We start from the raw sequence: 24150 nt of genomic DNA, 5'->3' as shown, positions 1-24150 counted from the left end.
AAAATGCAAATTAGGCATTTTAACAGCTCAGTTGAATGCATTAGAAGCATCTAAATCAGTAAATCAGTTTATTCTAGCTTATATGGGACTACAGTCCAATGGGTGGGCTCCCACAGTCGCCTCTGGGTTCAGACAACCTAGCTCTAGGTTCAGATAACCTAGAAATAGCAATTTAGAACAGTTTAGCTATATTCAGTATTTTACTTTTCAGTTGGCACTGTACCGGATTAGATATCCATTGGGTTGGACTCCCACAGTCGTCCCTAGGTTCAGATAACCTAGTAAACCCTACTAAATTCGGGACTTGCAAACTCGGGTTTAGTTAGGGATGCGCGCACAGTAAGTACAGTTGTCGGGCCCAACAGCACATGATTATTATTTTGATCTACTATGCTATTAGTTTTCAAAACTCATAAAATCAGTTATGTTAGTTGAGTTTGATTTCAGCTTCAGGTTAGTTTCAGTTAGCTTAGTTCTCTATTATTGTTCTATGTGATTAGCTTGCTATGCCATGTTTCAGCTTACATGTTCAGTTATTTCAGTTTATGCTTGCAACCATAGTATGCCATGCCAGTACATGTTTTCAAATAGCATTCTTTAAAAGCATGTTTGCATCGTTGCATGTTTTAGTGAGGTAGTTGGTTTCTTACTAAGCTTTAAGCTTACAGATTCTACTTTCCTTATACTGCAGATAAAGGTAAAGGGAAAATGGACTAGCAGAGGAAGCTGGAGTTCAATGCAAAGATGGTGTGTGTGGCAGGAACTGGAATAAAAGATTCTCAGGGTTTTAGCAAGCTTAAATAGTTGAATTCTTAGTATTTCTTCTTTCATGCATTTTTTTTTAGACCTTAGAATGTTTAAACCATGGGAGATTTATTTAGTTTGTTAGTAATTATGTTAGAATGCTGGTTAATAGCTACTAGAATATATTCCAATTGATTTTAGAATTGTTGTGTGAGGTTTTGGCACGAGTCTTTGAAATCGTAGTTTGTGGTGAGATCGAACCGGACGGTCTATAGACCGATCGAGTTTAGGTTGTGCTGGATCGGTCGGTGACCGATCCACGCGAACAGAGAGTTGGCATCCGTTGTGGATCGGTCACCGACCCATGCTGTGAACGAGAGCACGGATCAACCGATCGATCAACAAGGCTGGATCGATCAATCGATCGGTCACAAGGCTTTGGATCGGTCGGTGACCGATCCACAGAAGCAGGATAGCTTGTGGATCGGTCAGCCGACCGATCCAGAGCCTTCTTCCGTGCCAGTATCAAGCTGGATCGATCACGGGATCGATCCGACAGTCCAATCGATTCATGGATCGACTGAAATGCCTGATTACAGCTAGCAGGACATCCGGGAGGCATAGATTATCTTCCCTAGCATGTGTACAACTCCTAGGTACACCTAGAATATTAAGTTCAGATTTTACAGTAATCAGTTTAGTAAAATTTTAATCAATCCAGATTTTCGCAATAGTAATTTAGCACAGTATTACGTAACGATCGGCCTCGCAGCCTAGTCAGTAGAAGGCAGGTCGTTACATAAAAAGAAAGCATATTTAAATATGGAATATGATTACAAGTATTAGGACAAATGTATGGTGATTCGAATACGACATGAGATAAGATAGTGTCAAAGTTGAAAATAATAGTTAAGAGTATATTCGGTGAATCAAAGAGAGATGCACTACTAAGTAAAGAATCTTAGTGGTGGAATAAGAAAATACAAAAGAAAGTGATGGGAAAATGAATAGTCTATAAGGAATTATATACTTTTAAGAGCGAGAACAACTAAAAAAAATATACAGTAGCCATGTTAAGAAAGTAGTGAATGAAACTAAAAATGAAAATTCTAAATGCTTATATCGAAAATTTTGCATAAAAGAAAGGGAAAGTGATATTTATAAAATAGCTAAAGCGAGAGAGGAAGACATGAAGTCTTATCTAAATTAGATGTATTAAAGATTAATATAATAGGATATTTGTAAATGATGGGAAAATAAAAGAGCGATGAAAAATATTTTTTTATTAAATTTTTAATAAAAACTTAGATGATCAACTTAATTTAGATAATTTAAGTAGGTCAGATGAGTATAAAACTTTAAATTTTTATCCTAGAATTCAAACTGTAAATTTAGAACAAGCTAAGCTTTAAATGAGATATAAAATAGAAAAGCAGTTAGATCAGGTGATATTCCGATAGAAGTATGGAAATACCTTGGGAAATAAAGTATTGAATGACTCACAAAGTTATTCAATGTGATATTGAAAACTAAAAAAATGTCTGATTAATAGAAGGTAAGCACTTTAGATCCTTAATATAAGAATAAAGGAGACCTATAAAATTATGTAAATTCTATAAATATCAAACTAATTAGTCATATCATAAAACTTTAGAAAAATATAATAGAAAAAAGATTAAGGGAGGAGATAACGATAATAAAAAATTAATTTAGATTTATACTTGGAAGGTCGACAATAGAACTATACATCTTTTTAGATGACTAATTAAAAAGTATCGATAATAGAAGCATGACTTATACATGATATTTGTTGACATAGAAAAAGCATATGATAGAATCACAAGGAAAATTATACTGAGAATGCTAGAAAATAGAGGTATTAGTACAACGTATATTGAACTAATTAAGGATATATATGAGAATGTAATACTAAAAATAAAGACTTCAGGTGGATTAACTGAAATATTCCATAAAGATATGATTATATAAAGTGAAATTATGATAAATATCCATATTAAAGGAAAAAAAGATAAAAAAAACTTGATTAATAAATATAAAATAAAATTTATTTAAATATAAATAATAATATAATAGAACTTAAAAACAATTTATACAATTGACTCATCTAATGGGATAAAATTGTTGTTGTTGTATTTTACTTACCTTCCAAAGTTTGTTGACATTTTATATTTGAAAATTGCATCTCTTATAGGCAAAAATCAAAACAGCTCTCTGTTGTAGTTAAAAGGGCATTTAAAAAAACATATTGCATTTTAATTTTAATTTTGAAAATGTTTTTTTTTTATTTTAGAGCTGTTATTATTTAACAGTTTTAGCATAACGTAGTAAAGTACTATCCTAATAAAGCTTTATTTTTAATAAGTTAAAATTGTAAAGTGATTTTTTAAAAAAAAATTGAACGTAACTGCTTGTTAAAATCACTAATTACCAAAAGATATTTGATTATTTGTTCTTAAAAGGTTGATTGGGGAAGGACTTCGACTTACGTAAAAATTAGTAGAGATAATATTTTGTGTTTCGAATTTATCAAGCGGGATCTTCTGATGTTTAGTTTACGGATTAGAGGATGAATCACATAAGATCAGATCTCTTAATCTATATTTTTATGGATTAGAAGATGGATCATATTAAATTATGATCAGATCGTGATGATAATTCGGTCATAACTAATTATGATTTCTCTTTAAATTCACCATCCCTTATGTTATAGTTTGGGTCAGGACAGGTGGCTGGAGGTCATTGGTGGTGGATAAGTGACCATGTTACTGGTCGCCGAACGGAGGTGGCCTTCGAGTAACCTCCAGCCATCCGCTCCAACCCAAATTATAACCTGGGGCGATGAATCCAAGGAGAAATTATAATCAATTGTGCCCGGATCGTCGTCATGATCCCACCGTAATTCCATATGATTCATCCCTTAGTCCATAAAAATATGAATTAGTAGGTCTTCTCTTGAATCACAGAGGTTGATTGACCATCTAAATCAACCAATAAATATAATGATTTAGTGTTTAGACTGTAAACTGTGATTAAGGGGATCCGTTTAATTTATTTGATAAATAAATTAAGGGAGAAATTATATATTTTAAAATTAATCTGAATTTAAAAAAAATAAAATTATAAATGATATTTGTGACTTATCTTTTTGTTAAAATAAACTTTTTCGAAAAAACTTAATAAACACTACTAAAAATTTGTGTTTATCTTCAAGGCTAATAATAAGTTATTTAGATTTATTCCATTTCACTTGGTTTGGTAGGTAATTGTCCTTCTTCCTCCTATTTCTGCTTTCGATCCTCGCGATGAGCGCCTGTTCCATCCCGGCGACGGCGACGGCGACGGCGACGGCGGCAGCAAGATGTATAATGGGCTAGACGGCTTCTTCATGAACGGTACTCCTCTTTCCTCCTCTTGCCTTTTTTTTTTTTTTTTTGGTCTCTCTTTCACCTGATTGATTTCATCCTTTTTTTCCTGTTGAGCGATGAAGTGAAGGAAGGGGTGGACGAGATGATCAAGTTCTTGGCCAACGAGCCCTCAATGGGATTCTTCTTCGTCCAGAAGCATGCCCATGCGTCGATGCCCTACCTTCTTGACGTCAAGGTAGCTATAGCTTTGTTCCTTTAGTCCATGACTTCCAAGCCTGATCTGTGTTCTGGATCTCCTTTGTTACGAAAACATGGATCTTCCTGTTTCGACCCAAGTCTTGCAAATCAATGATCGGTAGGCGTCGTTGTCCAATTTCAATCAAAAGTTAATTTTATCGTTCTCAATCCAGGTGGTGCTCCTTGCTGCATTAGGATTTTAATCTACTTTCGACCTAATTGTCATCTTTTAGAAATACCAGGGGTGCAAAGTTCTTTAGCTTCCCTTTCTAACATTCATAGCGCCGAACTAGGGAAACTTTGCTGAAGCCTTTTCTCTGCATTATACATTTGTTCCGTATCATTTTGATGAGGTTGTCGTGTAACTTTGATTGCTTATTTACTGTAATCTCGCTTGAACACAGAGGTTACTAAATCTTGTTCCCTGTACAGCAACGTCAGTTTTGCCTAGAATTTGGCTTTTGCTACTAATTGAATTTTCAATGTATGTAACCATTTGTTCGCCTGAGCTTGAGCTTTCCACATTCTCACCAGCCCAGTCTAGGAGGCACCTGTATAATAATGTTTTCTGTAGAGATATCTGCTGTTGAGTAGAAGATTTGTATGTTGAAGTTATTTTTTATTTTGAGGATATCAATTAGATGAATATGTTGTAGGATCGCACCAACATATGTGAATTTCCTGATTCTGTGGAAGGACATATAATCTAACCATACGCCTATTTTGAAACTTTATGTTTTTGTGCTTTAAATGTTTGTAATAATAAACATATCTTATTTGAAAGGGATTTAAAACTTAAATGTGGTCTACATTGCTGTTGTTGACAGTAGACACTAACCTGTTGTGGATGTACAGTTCATTTTATTGGTGATTGGTTTGCTGCCCTTCCCAGAGGAATGAGTGAAGGAGATCGAGTCAAAAAGTACTATGATATCTATGTTCTTACTTCGTAATCTTGTGTTTTGCTTCTCTATTCTTACACTTCACTGTGCATATTCTTCTCTTCTACAAGTTCCTCATATATTTCTTATGTAAACTGTGTCCATCACATCCTTGTTGTCCATTATGATTTTTTTAGTCTACGTGAGCTTTTATCTCTGATCATTTGGAATTTCAACCATCAATCTTTATGGAAAACCCATTATTGGGTTGAATTTTTTTCTCTTAGGACAAGGTGGACGGAAAGATTCGCGAAGTCACCCTGCATACAGAAGACTTAGAGGACTCAGTCTGCTCAGTGGAATCGATAAAAGAATTTGGCATTCCTATTGTTGAGGAGATGATTAAAGATATAAATAAATCTCTACTTATCCTGTCAACATCTCAACCTAAGAGAGGGTATGGGTCTGCATCTTTTGTTTAAGCCTGATTTTGGATATGTTTGTCTGTCTCTTATTGATTATATGCATTGATTCATTTTTTTTGGAGCTTACAATCCTACAACTCAAATTTGCCTCACTGATCCATAGGGCTATAAACGAAACGAAACGAGCCGAGCCGAGCTAAGATTTGGGATGTTCAAGTTTGTTTGATAAGGTAATCGAGCCAAGCCGAGCCGAGCTTAAAATGAACCAAGCCTTTGAAATGATTGTTCAAGCTTGTCTTGGTTTATTTTTTATGAGTTTGAGCGTGTTTGAAGCTTGGCTTGAGCATGGTTCGTTTATATGTTATCGAGCCCTCAATTTAAGCTTGGCTTGATCTTGATTCGAGTTTGGTTCGTTTAGATGTTATTGAGCTCTCAATTCAAGCTTGTTTGATTGTTTAAAACTTTTAGTTGTTTGATTGGTTATTGAGCTTGATAATTTAAACTTATTTGTTTATTTTATTTTATTATTTATTTAGCATATTGATAAGAATTTTATTAATGAACATTGTTCGTGAACATTGTTCAAGAACGTTAACGAGCTGAACACATATGTGTTTAAGCTTGTTTGGTTAGTTTAACAAGCTATTCAATCTTGTTTGTTTAATTGATCTTGTGTATATTGAATGAACATAAATAAGCTCTTACCAAGTTTAACACCAAGCTTGTTCACGAACGCCTGGTTTATTTATTCCTTTTGATCTAGACCTTGAATTGGATCGAAATTAGATGGAATCTCACAAACCTAGATTAGATCTCATATTTTGCTCTCAATCATGACAATCTTGACTAAATTAAATGTTGCTGTATGACATTCACTACAGCTTTTCATTGTATCATAAGTTTATCATCTAAACCCTAAAGCTTTTCATTTTATTGTAAGCTTTTCAACTGTTTAACTTATATGTAGAATTATCTTTTTTTGACTCCATCCATATTCTAGAACTTTCTACTTGTTATTCAAACATGCTACACCTTCACAATTGCATTCTATATATGTGCCATCATATGAATAATTTTGATTATACTTTATCATATTGGAAGAACACATAATTTGAAAATTTTTAGTATTATTAGATAGTAAAAGTTAATACATATAACTCACAAAATTCCCAGTACAACATTCAAATGTTAAATTGCAGTTTCTTATGATTTTACAGCTCAATCTTATGAACCTTATATCATTCCTAGTTAGGGTCTCTATCATGACAACGTTAATGTGGATTGCACGACTTGTGTGTGACCTAACAAACCCACTGCTGCTCACCTTTAACTACCACAAAATGAAACCATTTCTCAATTTCCACTGCCTCATTTCCTCATGTGAATGTGGATTGCCCTATATTATTTTGAAACACATTAGTTAGATTCCACCAATAGGCTTGAATTTTGCACTTTTCTAAAATACGACTAAAACTGTTCTAAGGGGACTAAGACTAATTATCTCATCAACTAAGTACTAACATGCTCATGTCTTTTAGCAGTTCTAGAAGGATTTTGCTTAGCATATCTTCAAATTCCTGAAAGAAGTGGGATTATGTTTCAAGAAATTTGATTTTGGATACCATGCCTGCTAATCTTGGAGAGCATTAATTTACATATGTTAGTAATATGATTCCTTTTCTTTGCTTTATTTTGCTAATCTTCTACTGATCTTGTTCAGAAAAAACCATGTTAATGCAGTAATTTTTAATCCTTGCTTTGGCTGGTGGTTTGTATTGACACAGTTTAATTCGCAAGGCAAACGAACAGGACCCTTTTGCACCTGGTGGTGATCAGCACGGAGGGAGTAGTCGCAGTTATTTTTCCTCTTTTTTCAGCTCAACGAGGCAGAAGGCGGCTGCTCTCGGACAGCCACAACCATATACAATGTCAAAAGATGATCGCAAGAAGCATCAGTCACTGGCAATAACATCACCCGAAGGCGATCTGCTTCAGGAAACAATTCCCCCTTTTGAAGATTTGTCTGTGCAATCGTTTGAGCTGCGAGACTATGATAGATTTAAAAATGACCAACAAGTTAAATATGAGGAATGGCTCGACGTACCGAAGGAATAGTAGTAACCGGACTCTGTTTATAGCAATGTTGATTCCTCCTGCTTATCGCAATCTCCAGTCTGTACCATTTCATATCTTTGAAAATTTTGAATTAATATTGGAGAATAGCCACAATTATGTTAATATATTTTGATTCAGAAATTTTGCAGATACAAGAAAACCTTGGGCTTTATACTTGCAAAGCAATATCATCTCAGCAACATATAGATAAAATTTTATATGCAATTTTTGTTTTTCATTTTCACTTTCCAGCAAAATAAATACAGTCAAAGTTTGTATATCATAGACAAAATTCATTCAACATACCCAGAAGAAAAATGAAAAATCATTTACTCTTCCAGAATAAATTATGAGAGGAAAGATAAACAAATTAAAATCCAAAAAGATTGAAATGTCGCGTTTAAGCAAATGAAAAGAAAAAAAGGCTCACAAAATTAACGGCGACATATAATTTTTGCACAAATAGAAAAAGTACGTTGACTTTGGGGTGAGCACACCCCTTCAAAAGTGCGTTAAAGGTCCAAATTTTGTTTAAACGCAGAAAAATTAGTAAATTTTGTGACCTTAAAATAATCGCGGTGTCCGGATCTATGATTGGCTAGAAACATGAGCACGAATCCTCTTCTTCACGTTTGCGGACCAAAGATCTGAACTGAGGTAAGAAAGCTGTGGGGGAGCAAGCCGTATTTTTGTTTTTGGTGGCTGCCTGCTGTCATCTGTCCCTAAGAAGGCACACCCCTTCTTTGGCTAGGGCCAATCAGCACCTTTGAATTGTCTCCCAGAAATTATCCCTAGCTAGACTGCTGATGTGTTGGAAAAAGGGATTGTTGAGGTGTTACATGTTACTCTGAAATATATAATATATAAAATATGAATCGTGTAAAATTTATTATGATCTCTCGAAGCGATTTTGAAGATGAAGAATAATCTTTGTGCTCGGTGAGAAAATCACAGTAAACATCCTAAACACATCCATAAAGCAATTCCCACTAAAATGATGCACTCTTTTCCACACATGAACCGAGTTCTCACCCTTCACTTTTAGCATCACTCTTTTCACTTGGATGAACTCCCTCCACGGAAAAGGAGTGTAGTGGGGTTTATGGGTGTGGCAAGCAAACGCTCTGCAGTTGCAACTGTCACAATCCTTCCCACTACTAACATCTCCCACTCATTCAAATTAAGTCGCAAAGACCATATTAGAATCTAGTCAGCAAGATCATATTAGAACATCCAATTCATACTTAAAGAAAATAGTTCATGCGACAGCAAGTATACTGAGCGATTGATGCTAAGAAGGTTGTTACACTTTACATTGTCGTTCTCTGAGCAATCAATGCTAATAAAGTTATTACACTTAGACGCTCTCTTGGTGGCACACAACAGTTCTCTAAAAGGCATCAATGTCTTGTTATTTATCTAGATTAAATCATTTATATTAATATGAGCATCTCTAATACCTCATAATGACAATTATGTCGAGAGCAAGTTTAGTATTTTCAATCAATACAATTATTCACAATCATATTTTAAGTACTCAATAAAAAAATATAATTGGTTGACCAATGAATAAATGTCAAAGATGTAAATCAATATTAATCTTCTTTTTTAGTTAAAATCTATTCATTCTAATCAATCTCTTTCCTAGTTATGCTCCATAGATTGAATCATTCATAGTCATAGAATATATGCTAAAGTAGTAGTAACTGATTAGAACATTAAGTAAACGACTAAATAGTCACTTAGGAAAAATATTGAGATTAACTTATAATCTCAAGATCTCACATAGTAAATAAGAAAGGATGCATTCTTCTACTATCCTTATTGTCGATATAGTACATGTGGTATGAAGCACATACTATAATATTTTTCTTTATCCAAAAGAGTATATATTTTTCTTAAAATTTAATATCGTACAGATTTTGATTTAGATATACCTAATGTCTAATTCAAAATTCAATATATGAATTCAAATATGGCCTCTAGCAGGTTCAGTAAATGGTGAGTATATTTATTTCGATCATTATCAATTCACAAATGATCTCATCTTGATACAATAATCAAGGTGACCTTAACTTATACGTATGTCTTCATTCACAACTATATGAGTTGTCTTATAAGTAATGGTCTTACCTCTATTTATACATAACAAATAAAAATGATTATCCATGTGAGTAGACCAATCTCTACTTGCCAACATACTCATTGAGACTTTATCTAAAAATGTAACAAAAACATATACACTGAATAGATCATGACATTTTCATATATCCAATTGTTTTTACAAAATGTCATATTTTATGAAATCCCAAAGACTTCACATATCCTTGAAATGACTCTTTATTCAATGGCTTAGTAAAAGGATCTATAAGTATGGCACATGTAGGGATATACTCAGAATTATCTTTTTCTTGTCAACAATATCCCTTACAAAATTATACTTAATTTCTATATGCTTGTCTTTGTTGTGATATTTGGGATTCTTGAAAAAAGCTATAGTGCCTTGATTGTCACCATACACTGCAATTAGACTCCCATTGTCCTTAGCAATCTTTAGATGATTTAGGAACTTTCTCAACCAAACAGCTTCTTTCAAAGCCGCTGCGTAAGCCACATACTCAGCTTCCATTATTGTTAGTAGTACACAAACCTGTTTCTCACTGTTCTATGAAATGACGCCACCATTCATCAAGAAGATATAGTCATATATGTGGATTTTTTGTTATTAAGGTCTTTGCCCAATCTGTATCTATGTAGCTCTTGAGGCTCATTTTAGATCCTTGAAATAGAGACAATAATTTGTTGTCCCTTTGAAATATTTGAATATTCTCTTCACCATTTTTCAGTATTTAGATCTTGGGTTTGACTGGAAACGGCTAACTAAGCTAACAACATAGCTTATATCAGGACAAGTACACAATATAGTGTACATAAAACTATCAATGACACTAACATATGATTTTTTTTTTTTCATTTCGATTATTTCTTTAGGAGTTTTGAGATACACACTTTTACTCAGAACAATACCTCTTGCTGCACATATTTGTTTAATGTTGTAATTTGACATATTGAAGTGTTGTAGCATTTTAGTAATATAAACCTCTTGGGACAAACCCAAAAGTTTTGTCGATCGATCTCTAATGATCTTTACTACTAAGATGCACTTGTTGGAGTGTATACTGAAAGCCTAAGCTTTGTAAACATTCATTATGAATAAAGAATCGTATTTGGTCAAATTGTCTACATTTAGTTGTAGTTGTTCAATTAATTTATATTGTAGATAATATAGTATGTGGTGTCACATACAGAAGATGATATTATCAGTACCTTATAAATTATAAACAGTAGCTCACGACCAAAATAGAAAGGAACAAACCATTAGAAGGTCATAGTGTAATTAGGTATCAATTTATCTTGACTGTATAATTATACTAGTATACTCAGAGTGTATTGAGTAGGATCATTTGAGGTCGTTTCTTTTATACTGACTTTATAAAGAAACAAAGACCTCGGTTATTATGGAAGTGTGTGCTCTTAATCCTAATATAATAACAAGTACATATATTTGATATTTATTTCTTTAATTTATCAATGGGTGAGATTTAGTTCGATAAATCAATAAGCCCGATAAGTTGAGAAATGGTATCACTTATAGTGTGTGTTGTTGATTATAGAAGGAAACTGTGTCCTAGAGATACTAGGTTGATAATGTCCTCAAGAGGAGCTCATAAGGATTGTCATGTTAAACCCTGCAGGTGGACTTAGTCCGACATGATAATAAGGTTGAGTGGTACTACTCTTGGATTAAGATATTAATTAAATGAGTTGTCAGTAACTCACTTAATTAGTGGACATTCGATATCTTAAACACAGGGAGACTAACACACTCATAATAAGAAGGAGCCCAAAAATGTAATTTGGGATTGGTGCGGTAGTTCAATAATAGTTCTCTAGTGGAATGAATTATTATTGATAAAATTAAGTTGTGTGTTCGGGGCGAACACGGGATGCTTAATTTTATCGGGAGACCAAAACCAATTCCTCCTCTCGGTCCCTATCGTAGCCTCTTATTTATAGAGTACTATATCCACCTATACCCACTTAAAGGGGCCGACCAAGCTAGCTTGGAAACAAGCTAGGGCCGGCCTAGGTATAAGATTGGGTGGCCGGCCCTAGCTTGAACCCAAGCTAGTGGGGGCCGGCCAAATTAAATTAAAAAAGAATTTTAATTTTAATTTTTATTATATGGAAGAAATAATTTATTAAAGAGAATTAAAATTAAAATATCTCTCTTGTAAAAGATCTACAAAAGATTAAAGAAAGAGATTAGATCTCTTTCCTTATTTGTAGATTGGTGAGATATTTTATTTTCTCTTTAAAAATTATCCACATGTTGATAAAATTAAAATTATAGAAATTTCTTTTTATCAACCATGAAGAGATTTTTGAAGAGAAATTTTATTTTTAAAATTTCCGGAAACAAATTAGGAAGTTTTAATTTGTTGATTAAAACTTGTCTAATTTATCTCTTTTGATGTGGCCGGCCATTAGAGATTAATTGGGAAAATTTTATTTTATTTTTCTCAATTAAATCATGTCAAGGGAATTAAGAAAATTTTATTGTAATTAAATTTCCTAATTTGTCTAGGCCAAGGAATATAAAAGAAGGGGTGAGGGTGCCTTCATGAGACAACCTCTATTATTTCTCTCCCTCTTTTATTCCTTGGAGTGGCCGGCCATCCTCTTCCTCTCTCCCTCTTTGTGGTGGCCGAAACTCTCAAAGGCTTGGAGCTCTTGTGGCGGCCGGATACTACTTGGAGAAGAAGAAGAAGAAGAAGGAGAGAAAGCTAGCATCTCTTGGAGCTTGGTTGGTGTTTTGTTCTTCATCCTTGGTTAAGATTTTTGTGGCCGAACCTAGCTAGGAGGAGAAGAAGGTGGTTGGTGGTTTCTCATCTCGGAAGATCGTTGCCCACACAACGTCCGAGGTTAGAAGAGGAATACGGTAGAAGATCAAGAGGTCTTTGTTAGGACCAAAAGTAGCTAGAGGGGGGGGTGAATAGCTCGTCGCGTTCGCTCGGTGCTCAGCGTTGCTTGTTCCTTCAAAGATGTGCAGCGGAAAATACAGAAACAAATACAACAACGCTAACACGGTTGGTTTACTTGGTATCCACCTCACAAGAGGTGACTAATCCAAGGATCCACACCACGCACGCACCCTCCACTATGAAAACACTCCTTTTCGGTAACTACCGAGGGCGGAGAAACCCTACAAGACTCAATACAAGAAGAGAGGGAAAGGATACAAGAAATATAAGCTTACAAGCTTACAATGAGTACAAAAACCCTAACCCTAGCTTCTCTTCTTGGCTTTGATCCGCCTCTTGACTTGGAGAGCTTCCAAGATCCTTCAAGAACTGGCGATCTGAGCTTTGTGAGCGCTGTGGAGGAGTTGGCGAGAGCTCTGGAGTGAATCCGTGAAGATATTACCGCAGCCATCGAACGCCTGCAGCTATAAACGACGCCAACGGTCGGATCCCGATCGATTCGAATGTTCCCAATCGATCGGGGAGGCTTTGGATCGATCCGCGGATCAATCCAGAGCGCCTCTGTGCTCTGGAAACGCGCCTGGATCGATCCACGGATCGATCCAGCGCTTATCGCGCGAAGCAGCCGCGTCCCAATCGATCCACTGATCGATTGGGACCTCTGGATCGGTCCACGGATCGATCCAGAAGCTCTCTGTTCGCTGGGACAGGTCTGGATCGATCCACTGATCGATCCAGAGCCTGGATCGATCCACTGATCAATCCAGCACTTGGTTTTTGTCCAAAACCAAGTCCTAAACCTCCCAAACTAACATCCGGTCAACCTTGACCTGTTGGTATGTCATGCCTAGCATCTAGTCACTCCCTTGACCTGCTAGGACTCCCTTACCAAGTGTCCGGTCAATCCCTTTGACCCACTTGGACTTTTCTCTGTGCCAAGTATCCGGTCAATCCCTTTGACCTACTTGGACTTTTCTTTCATGCCAAGTATCCAGTCAATCCTTTGACCTACTTGGACTTCCCAGCACCAGATGTCCGATCATCCTTGATCCATCTGGATTTTCCCTTGCCTGGCTTCACTCACCAGGGCTTTCACCTAGCTTCACTCACTAGGGTTTTCCATCTGCCTAGCTTCACTCACTAGGACTTTCCATCTGCCTAGCTTCACTCACTAGGACTTTCACCTGGCTTCACTCACCAGGATTTCCATCTGCCTAGCTTCACTCACTAGGACTTTCACCTGGCTTCACTCACCAGGACTTTCATTTTGCCTAACATCCCAGTTAGGACTTCCCAGTCAAGTATCCAGTCAACCTTGACCTACTTGACTCTTCTTCAATCAATATCTTATTGTCAAACATCTAAACCCAAACCAAGACTCAGCTTGGTTACCCAGGTCAACCTTGACCTGAGGGATATTGCACCAACAATCTCCCCCTTTTTGATGTTTGACAATACCACAATAACACTTACAATCCCATATGTAAGTTAGGCTAATCCCATAGCCTCCTTCTTCATGCCACTAGGTAATGAAAGCATAAATTAAGCTCTTCATTCTCCCCCTAAGAGGGCAAACTCCCTCTAGGTACTGAAAGCCTAACTTACTCCCTTTCATGAGTCCTTTCATTCTCCCCCTATGACCTTCCCATAGGTAATGAAGGACTAAGCTTAACCATACATTCTCCCCCTATTGGCACACATCAACCCATCGTTGGACACACATCAACCTATGCTCCAATTCTGGGCACACTTCAACAAATCCATTTGTTGAAGACTCTCCCTGAAGAGTTGCTCATCGTTGTTCACAACATCACTGTTGTGATCAACACGATAATGAAGGTCCCATACCCTTCATTTATCCTTAACTTCTCCCTCAATATAGACAACTACCCAACCTTGAGCATTATCTACCACTTGAGTGTCCACTTGAAATAATGAGGATATCCACTCCCCATTTCTCCCCATTTCAAGTTTAAATGCTCAACCTTGAGCAAGTTCACAACAGAAGGTTAACCACCTTCCAAGGTTCATGAAAAACAATTTTCATGTCTTTAAAGAGTCCCTCCCCCTAAAGACATGGTGGTAACTTCTGTCATTGCACCAACAATGACTTGGAATCCCTAAACCATTAGGAAACCTAAATTTAGAAGTTTTGAGGTTCAAATATTCAAAATTTGAAACAACCTCAACCTAAACTTCTACTTAGTCTTTGTTAACCAATCCATCCTTGTTTTCAACATGAAAACACCCTTTGTATGTATACAAATGTATTTAAGGGGTTTGGAATGGTTACCTAGACTCAAAGAGGTTCAAAGATGCTGAAATCAGGCCTTCCCAGCCAAAATCAGCAACTTGGATCGATTGGAGTTGGGTTCTAATCGATTGAACCTTTCTGAATCGATCCACTGATCGATTCAGACTCCCTGGATCGATCGGCTGATCGATCCAGCGATCTTCTGCTCGCGGGAATTGCCGTTTGAATCGATCCATGGATCGATTCAGGAACTCCAATCGATCCATGGATCGATCGGAGCTCTGATAGTTGCTGAAATTCTATTTCAGTCAACTTCAGAAACCCCTAGAAAATTCTACAAAAATCCAAAAATTATGAAATTTCGTGTAGACATTATTTAGGGCATACTTAATCATGGAAAAATAGTTTTCTATGAAAATACATCATATTTTTAAAGATTGACACAAACTTGAGAACTTACAAAAACTTTAGTGTTTTTCTTCAAGTTTGTGTCTAACTATTCAATGGTGATTACTATCAAGAGATAGCCTTCACCAAGGTTTTCCAAAAACATTTTAAAAACATTTTCAAAACCAATATCCCATCATGTTCCTTGGGCATAATGCACATGACTTGTACATTAGCTTTCCCAATGATGGGAAAACACATAACTATGTGTTTTGATGAACCTAAAACTCAAAAGAATGCACTAAATCAACATCTTGAGTTTTGTTCATCATCCTAACATCTCACTTGTATATAATATGGACAAAACACATACAAGTCACCTTATAGTCTTTGTGAGATGTAGATTTTGGTTTTTGCCCTAATCTAGGGATCATGCATATTTATCTAGGCATTTTAGAAATGTTAGACATCCACCTAGGATGTCACTTGTTAATAAGTGTTGTTAAATGCCATTTGTCCTTAATTTCAAGGAATTAAACTAATGCATGATAAAGTTATGGCATACATCAAAATAAAATAACTTTCAAAAGAAAATATCCTATTACTACATGATGTATGAATGTCATGACATGGTATTTTTGGATTTTTCATAATAAAACATGAATGCAAAAATAGACATGATGTCATGACATATGATGGGCAAACAATCATGGCAAGATTTAGCTTAAATAAAATATACCTAGATTAACTATCTAAGTATCATTAAAGTCTTAGCTAAACTTACAACTTAAACCTAGATTGCCCTAAAGTGCTTCAAGAAAATGCCAAAGCCTAAGTTTGCATTTCTTATTCCCTTGATTAATTTATGCCAATTAAAATAAACATGTCCTCAAATGTTGGCATATTCCATTTTTCCTCAAGAGTAGCACTTTTAAATTTAAGGCTCGGATTGCCTTAAATTGCCTAAGAACATACCAAAAACCCAACTTGATAGTTCTTATGAATTTTCCAATATGTGCCATTTAAGATTAAAATCAATTCTTCCACCATTAGGCACATTTTACTCTTTCAAGGAGTAATCAATAATTCCATTTCATTTTCAAATGTTAACAAAAACCTTGAAAATGCTCCTTGAGTGTCAATTTCCTCAAAGTTGGGTTAACTACCCTTCTAATCGGAGTTGACACTCTCTAACCCATCTATGGGGTAGAGAAGATGCTCCTAGGAACCCAACACCTATTGGTGCTCCTTGGATGCTCTAGGTACTCACTTGGGATAACTTCCCTAGATACCTTCCTAGTGACCTTGTTGGGCTTCTTAGAAGCCTTGGTCACATTTTCTAGGTCAACTCTAGGGATAACCTCCCTTGTGACCTTGTTTGTGACTTTCTTAGACTTCTTAGAAGTCTTAGTCACATTTATTGCAAAAATACTCTTAGGGATGACTTCCCTAGTATTTTTGGCTTGACCACTAGACCTAGGATTTGTTCCATAACTATATGGAACTCTATGGTAAGAGGGCACATCCTTCTTAGCCTTTGGTTTGTATCCCAAACCTCTATGGCCATTGGATGGCTTTTGTACCCCTAAACCTAGGTTATGCTCATTTTGCCCTAATAGGATATTTTCCATCCTTTTTAGGGTCTTTTCCATTTTATCAAGCCTTGATCTCAAGACTTGATTTTCTATCACTAAGTCCTTAGTTTTTGATTTTTCATTTGATCCATGAGCATTTTTGTTTCTAGGCTTGTATCTTACATCCTTAGAGTTATCGCGTAGGTTTTTACCTACATTCCTAGCCTTAGGGATAGTAGTTTTGGCATGTAGGGCCACATGCTTTTCCTTAAAGCCCTCATGCTTCCTATTCTTATGGTAAATCACATTAAAATGATAAAAATTTGACCTAGCATGCTTTTTACCATTTTGCAAGGGAATAGGCTCAACGAAAGTTACCTTCCTTTTTACCTTGGAGGCTCCCCCTTGACTAGTGCCTCCTTGAGCCTTGACCATCTTCTTCCCCTTGGGGCATTGACTTCGGTAATGCCCTTTTTGTTGACACAAGAAGCACACAATGTGCTCCTTGCTCTTCTTTGTCCCGGGGGTGGTCTCCTTGAGCTTCTCCTTGCCCTTTTGTGCCACTTGGCCCTTCTTCTTGGCCAATTTAGGGCATTTGCTCTTGTAGTGCCCACTTTCCCTACACTCAAAACATATTATATAATTTTTATTTTTAATTGAAACATTTATACCTTCTTGTATAGGGATGGCACTTGCTCCTCCATTTGATATTTCTTGAATTTCGGAGGTGGCACAATCTTCTTCTTCTTCACTTGACCCGGATGTAGAAGCTTCTCCTTCTTCTTGATCCGGCGTCACCAAGAATTGCTCCCCCTCAATCCTAGAGGTGGAGGCTTCATCATTTTGAATGTGAAACAAGGAGTATGCTCCCTCCTTGTTCCCTTCGGTGCATTCCCTTGAGGATGAAACTTCTTGGATTTCCTCTTCTTCGGAGGTTGAGCATCTATCAACCTCGGAATCCTCCTTTTGGTCTTGCTCCAAAGAGTCACCCTCTTTGGATTCTTCATGATCTTGTACAGTGAAGGGGATCTCTTCATGAAGCTTGGCCAATTTGCTCCAAAGCTCCTTGGCATCTTCGAATTCTCCAACTCGAGCCAAGATGTGGCTAGGCAATAAGTTGACCAGAAGCTTGGTCACTTTGTCATTTGCCTCGCCCCTTTGAATTTGCTCTGAGCTCCATCTGCTTTTCTTTAGAAGCTTGCCCTTGGAGTTCGTTGGAGCTTTGAAGCCTTCCATTAGAGCAAACCATTGCTCTATCTCCATCATAAGAAAGTTTTCGATTCTTGATCTCCAAGAATCGAAGCTTGCCGATGTGTATGGTGGAGCCACCCTTGTGTCAAATCCAAGTCCATCTTGGAATTGCATCTTGAAGTTGAGCTTGATAAAGTCTTGAACTTGAAGAATTTGCTCCAACTTCTTCACCCTCTAGCTTTTCTTGATATGCTTGACCCTTCCGGCGATGATTCCGGTGAAGAGCGGCCTCGCTCTGATACCACTTGTTAGAAAGTAGCTAGAGGGGTGAATAGCTCGTCGCGTTCGCTCGGTGCTCAGCGTTGCTTGTTCCTTCAAAGATGTGCAGCGGAAAATACAGAAACAAATACAACAACGCTAACACGGTTGGTTTACTTGGTATCCACCTCACAAGAGGTGACTAATCCAAGGATCCACACCACGCACGCACCCTCCACTATGAAAACACTCCTTTTCGGTAACTACCGAGGGCGGAGAAACCCTACAAGACTCAATACAAGAAGAGAGGGAAAGGATACAAGAAATACAAGCTTACAAGCTTACAATGAGTACAAAAACCCTAACCCTAGCTTCTCTTCTTGGCTTTGATCCGCCTCTTGACTTGGAGAGCTTCCAAGATCCTTCAAGAACTGGCGATCTGAGCTTTGTGAGCGCTGTGGAGGAGTTGGCGAGAGCTCTGGAGTGAATCCGTGAAGATATTACCGCAGCCATCGAACGCCTGCAGCTATAAACGACGCCAACGGTCGGATCCCGATCGATTCGAATGTTCCCAATCGATCGGGGAGGCTTTGGATCGATCCGCGGATCGATCCAGAGCGCCTCTGTGCTCTGGAAACACGCCTGGATCGATCCACGGATCGATCCAGCGCTTATCGCGCGAAGCAGCCGCATCCCAATCGATCCACTGATCGATTGGGACCTCTGGATCGGTCCACGGATCGATCCAGAAGCTCTCTGTTCGCTGGGACAGGTCTGGATCGATCCACTGATCGATCCAGAGCCTGGATCGATCCACTGATCAATCCAGCACTTGGTTTTTGTCCAAAACCAAGTCCTAAACATCCCAAACCAACATCCGGTCAACCTTGACCTGTTGGTATGTCATGCCTAGCATCTAGTCACTCCCTTGACCTGCTAGGACTCCCTTACCAAGTGTCCGGTCAATCCCTTTGACCCACTTGGACTTTTCTCTGTGCCAAGTATCCGGTCAATCCCTTTGACCTACTTGGACTTTTCTTTCATGCCAAGTATCCAGTCAATCCTTTGACCTACTTGGACTTCCCAGCACCAGATGTCCGATCATCCTTGATCCATCTGGATTTTCCCTTGCCTGGCTTCACTCACCAGGGCTTTCACCTAGCTTCACTCACTAGGGTTTTCCATCTGCCTAGCTTCACTCACTAGGACTTTCCATCTGCCTAGCTTCACTCACTAGGACTTTCACCTGGCTTCACTCACCAGGATTTCCATCTGCCTAGCTTCACTCACTAGGACTTTCACCTGGCTTCACTCACCAGGACTTTCATTTTGCCTAACATCCCAGTTAGGACTTCCCAGTCAAGTATCCAGTCAACCTTGACCTACTTGACTCTTCTTCAATCAATATCTTATTGTCAAACATCTAAACTCAAACCAAGACTCAGCTTGGTTACCCAGGTCAACCTTGACCTGAGGGATATTGCACCAACAGTCTTTCTAAAAGGTATAACTAGTAATTTTTCTTTCCGCATCATACTAGTTATTTTTGGAAATAATACCAAATACAAGAGGCTTACAATTCTAGTATTTCGAATATGTTTTTCGATGTTGTGTTCTTTTGTTTTATTTTTCCTTGTGATTTGATTGTTCTTTTCGGTTAACCTAAAGTTATTTTAGGAAATTAAATATTAGCTTTCTATAAAAGGTTTTGTCTAGTTGGTGGTGGTTGCTCCCATATCCAAGAAGGCCATGTGCCTCGCCACGTCAGTAATGGGAACCAATTATGGAAATTAATATTTAATGGAATTAATAACTTAAGGTGATTTGGGTCAAACGTGTTAAGTTCCGCAGGAGACCCAAGTCAAAACCTAAAAGAACGAATAGATTAAGTTTTGGATCAAACGTGTTAAGTTCCGCAGGTGATCCAAAATTTAATTTAAAAGAACACATGGTAGCTAGGAAAAGGTTCAGACCTTTGTACAAAATTTTGTACAGTGGAACCTCTAGGTTTTCTGAGTAGCAACCAACAGCACTCAGCTTTGTTAGAGTTTATACTAAAAGTCTAGCTTTCTTGTATAAGCAATCATTTTGAAATAAGAATCACATTGGTCAAATGTCTACATTTATGCTAAGTATAGTTGTCCATTTAATTTATATTGTAGATAACATGGTGTGAGGAGACACACAGAAGATCATGTTATCAGTTCCTTATAAATTATAAATATTAGCTCACAACCAAGATGGAATGGGACAAATCATTGGAGTGGTTGTAGTGTAATTTGGTATTAGTTTATCTTGACTATAAATTACACTAGTACACTTTGAGTGTATTGAGCAGGACCATTTGAGGTTGTTCTTTTTATACTGACTGTTAAAAAGAACAAGACCTCTGTTATTATGAAAGTGTGTACCCTTAATCATGATATAATAACAAGCACATATATTTAATATTTATTTCTTTAATTTATCAAAGGATGTGATTTAATTCGATAAATCAATAGTCCCGATAAGTTGAGAAATGATATTATTTATATGGTGTGTTGTTGATTATAAAATGAAACTGTGTCCTAGTAATATAGGTTGATAATATCCCCTTGAGGAACCATAAGGATTGTCATGTAAACCCTGCAGGTGAACTTAGTCCGACATGACAATAAGGTTGAGTGGTACTACTCTTGGAGCTAGATATTAATTAAGTGAGTTGTCAATAACTCATTTAATTAGTGGGCATTCGATATCTTAAACACAGGGAGACTGACACACTCATGATAAGAAGGAGCTCATATTGTAATATGAGATTGGTGTGGTAGTGTAATAATAACTTTTTAGTGGAATGAGATATTATTGATGAACTTGAGTTGGGTGTTCGGGGCGAACACAGGAAGCTCAAGCTCATCGGAGACCAAAACCAATCCCTCCTCTCGGCTCCTATTGTAGCCTCTTATTTATAAAGCCTTATATCCACCCAAAAGCCTAGCTTCTTAAGGCCCAAGCTAGGGTCGACCAAGCCTTGCTTGGAGACCAAGCAAGGGGCCGAACAAGCTAAGCTTGGAGCCCAAGCTAGGGCCGACCAAGCCTTGCTTGGTGGCCAAGCAAGGGGCCGACCACATACAAGAAGAAAAGGAAGTTTTATTTTTTGTAAAATCTTTCCTTTTATAGAGATCTATTAAAAGGATTTAAAATGTTGATTTTAATATAAAACTTTCCTTTTTTAGATTGGTCACAAAAGGAAATAAAAGGAGTTTTTATTTTGTTAAAAACTTTCCTTTTATGATGATTTTAAAAGAGAGTTTTAAATTTTAAAATCATTCCTTTTATAGCTTTCTACCAAGGAATAAAAGAGAGATTTGAAATCTTTTCTTATTTATAGTTATCTATAATGTGAAAGAAAGATTTTAATTTTTTTTATAAAACTTTCCTTTTTGTAAATCATGTTTTATTTTAAATCTTTTCTTTTATAGATATCCATAAAAGGATTTAAAAAGAGAGATTTTAATTTATAAAATATTCCTTTTATAACTATCCACAAAAGGGATTTTAAAAGAGAGATTTTAATTTTATTTAAAATCTTTCCTTGCTTGGAGCATAAGTTTGTGGCCGGCCATGTCATGGGAGAAAAGGAAGTTTTATTTTTTGTTATAAAACTTTCCTTTTTTGACAAGACTAAGGAATATAAAAGAGAAGGAGGGGATGCCTCACCTCATAACACATCTTCTATTCCTCTCTATTCTTCCTTGGTGGTCGGCCCTTGTTCTTTCTCTTCTCTCCTTTTGTTTTCCCTCTTGGTGGCCAGCGACATCTTGGTGTGGAGATCTCTTGGTGGTCGGTTGCTTGAAGGAGAAGAAAAAGAGAAGGAAGCTCTATTGTCTAGCATCCCTTGGAGATTAGTTGGTGGCCGGATCTTGGAAGCCTTGGAAGAAGCTTGAGTGGATTTCATCTTGGAAGATCGTCGCCCACACGACGCTTAAGAGAAGGAGAGGAATATAATAGAAGATCAAGAGGTCTATAACCTACAAAAGGTATAACTAGTTATTAGTTTCTACATCATGACTAGTTCATCTTTTGTATAGATCTTGAAAACCAAACACAAGAGGTTATCAGTTTTAATTATCGTTTTTGTTATCAAATTTATTTTTTGATTTCATGTTTCGATAATGTGTTTCTATTGAGGTCTCTATAGTTAAACCTAGTTTACTGTAAGAAGTTAAATATCTGATTTCTTTGTGAGGCTTTATCTAGGAAGTGGTGGATGATCTCATACCCAAGAAGGTCTAATGCCTCACCATGTTTAACCTGCAAGCCGATCTTTAAAATAGATATTTGATAACTTCTGTAATATGGTTTAACTTAGGAAGATCACATCGGTTGAACTTGGAGTAAGAATATTAAGTTTCGTTTTCAATCCAAGTTTAACTTCTAAAGGAAAATTTGGATTAATAATGTTAAGCATCGTTTGCAATCCAAATTTAACTTTAGTAGAGCACATGGGTAGCTATGATAGTTCTATGCTTGTACAAATTTTTGTACAAGGGAACTAGGACGGTATTTCGAGTAGCAACCAACAAGCTTTTCCCATATCAATTATGTCAAATTATGATGAAAGTCATGATTTGACTTCTATCATAAACTTAATGTCATTTCTAGCTATTAGCATATCATCAATACATAATGATAATATGACCAACTTTCCTTTCTCATTTCTTAGGTAAACACTATGCTTCTCATTGATCATTTCAAAACCATAAGATAAATGACTTCATTAAATCTTATATTTCATTATCTTGATACTTGCTTTAGCCCATATATAGATTTTTAAAGTCTACATACTTTATTCTCTTAACTTTTAGATTTCTTTGTCTTGACCTTTTAGCTATGCCATATAGATTTCTTTGTCAAGATTATTATTAAAAAAAGATATTTTTACATCTATCTGATGTAATTCCAAATCAAAATGTGCTACTATAGCTAAGATGACATATATTGACACAAACTTTACAATAGGATAAAATGTCTCTTCCAAATCAATACCCTCTATTTGGGTATATTCTTTTGCAATTAAACAAGCTTTGTATCGATTAATCGATCCATCTACTTTCTGTAAGTACCCCGTGATGATTTTGATGTGATCAACTAAGTCAAGTTAAGTCCTGTTGTTATTTTGATTTCTTGTGTCTAAGTGTGCAGGAATTTAGGAGCACAGGAAGTCGAGCGAAAGACGCAGCTAGTGAGAAAGATAACACAGGAGAGAGTCGATGGGCTCGGTGTGTCCGAGGGACGAAGCGCTGCAAAAGAATACTCTGGTGGACAAGAAGGAAGCGCACATCATTTCCAAGGGATGAGAAACTGGAGCGGAAGACTGCTCAAGAAGGCCAGAAAATGAGTTTAGATGAGCCCTAATTTGGATGGAAAAAATCACCCAAGCAAGCGAAAGACTCGGACAAAAAATTACCCAAGCGAGCGGACTCCAAGAGTCCAGACTGGTTTGGTTCAGTCGAGGCACCTTGCCAAGGCGCCCCTGTGCGAAGGCGGTTCGGGCGCTCGGAACCCTTCTGGGTGCCTGAACCAGAAATTTTATCCAAACTCATTTCATCGCGATCCGTTATGATGTGGATAAAATTTTATCCACACCCAAGCACCCGAAACCCTTCCAGGC

At 36.9% G+C, this 24150-nt stretch overlaps 1 protein-coding gene and 1 long non-coding RNA gene across 3 annotated transcripts; one reads left to right on the top strand and one right to left on the bottom strand.

Moving 5' to 3' along the window:
- The first annotated feature begins 4000 nt into the window (after positions 1-4000).
- Positions 4001-7932, top strand: LOC122023751. Of its 2 annotated transcripts, none has more exons than XM_042582050.1 (4): positions 4001-4157; positions 4253-4365; positions 5536-5705; positions 7458-7932. In XM_042582050.1, exons 1-4 carry the CDS (start codon positions 4124-4126, stop codon positions 7786-7788), a joined length of 648 nt encoding a protein of 215 aa, XP_042437984.1. In that variant the 5' UTR covers positions 4001-4123; the 3' UTR covers positions 7789-7932. The 2 variants fall into 2 exon arrangements, with proteins under 2 accessions (XP_042437984.1, XP_042437990.1); XM_042582056.1 differs by lacking the exon at positions 7458-7932 and adding an exon at positions 7215-7403.
- LOC122023767 lies at positions 7389-8612 on the bottom strand. Its single transcript, XR_006123228.1, has 3 exons — positions 8352-8612; positions 7778-7847; positions 7389-7713 (listed from the first exon to the last, which is right to left on the bottom strand). It is a non-coding gene; the product is annotated as an uncharacterized LOC122023767 (long non-coding RNA).
- Positions 8613-24150: the final 15538 nt, after the last annotated feature.

The sequence above is a fragment of the Zingiber officinale genome, chromosome 1A, assembly GCF_018446385.1.
Source record: "Zingiber officinale cultivar Zhangliang chromosome 1A, Zo_v1.1, whole genome shotgun sequence".
Taxonomy (NCBI): Eukaryota; Viridiplantae; Streptophyta; class Magnoliopsida; order Zingiberales; family Zingiberaceae; genus Zingiber; species Zingiber officinale.
Note: the sequence above shows the minus strand (reverse complement) of the source record. Positions and strands in the feature narration are given on the sequence as shown.

Bases quoted from the DNA above. Each gene is read 5' to 3' on its own strand.
- LOC122023751 (XM_042582050.1), top strand. From the start codon at position 4,124: ATGTATAATGGGCTAGACGGCTTCTTCATGAACG. The intron at 4,158-4,252 runs GTACTCCTCTTT...TGAGCGATGAAG, and splicing joins AGACGGCTTCTTCATGAACG to TGAAGGAAGGGGTGGACGAG. The intron at 5,706-7,457 runs GTATGGGTCTGC...GTATTGACACAG, and splicing joins ACATCTCAACCTAAGAGAGG to TTTAATTCGCAAGGCAAACG.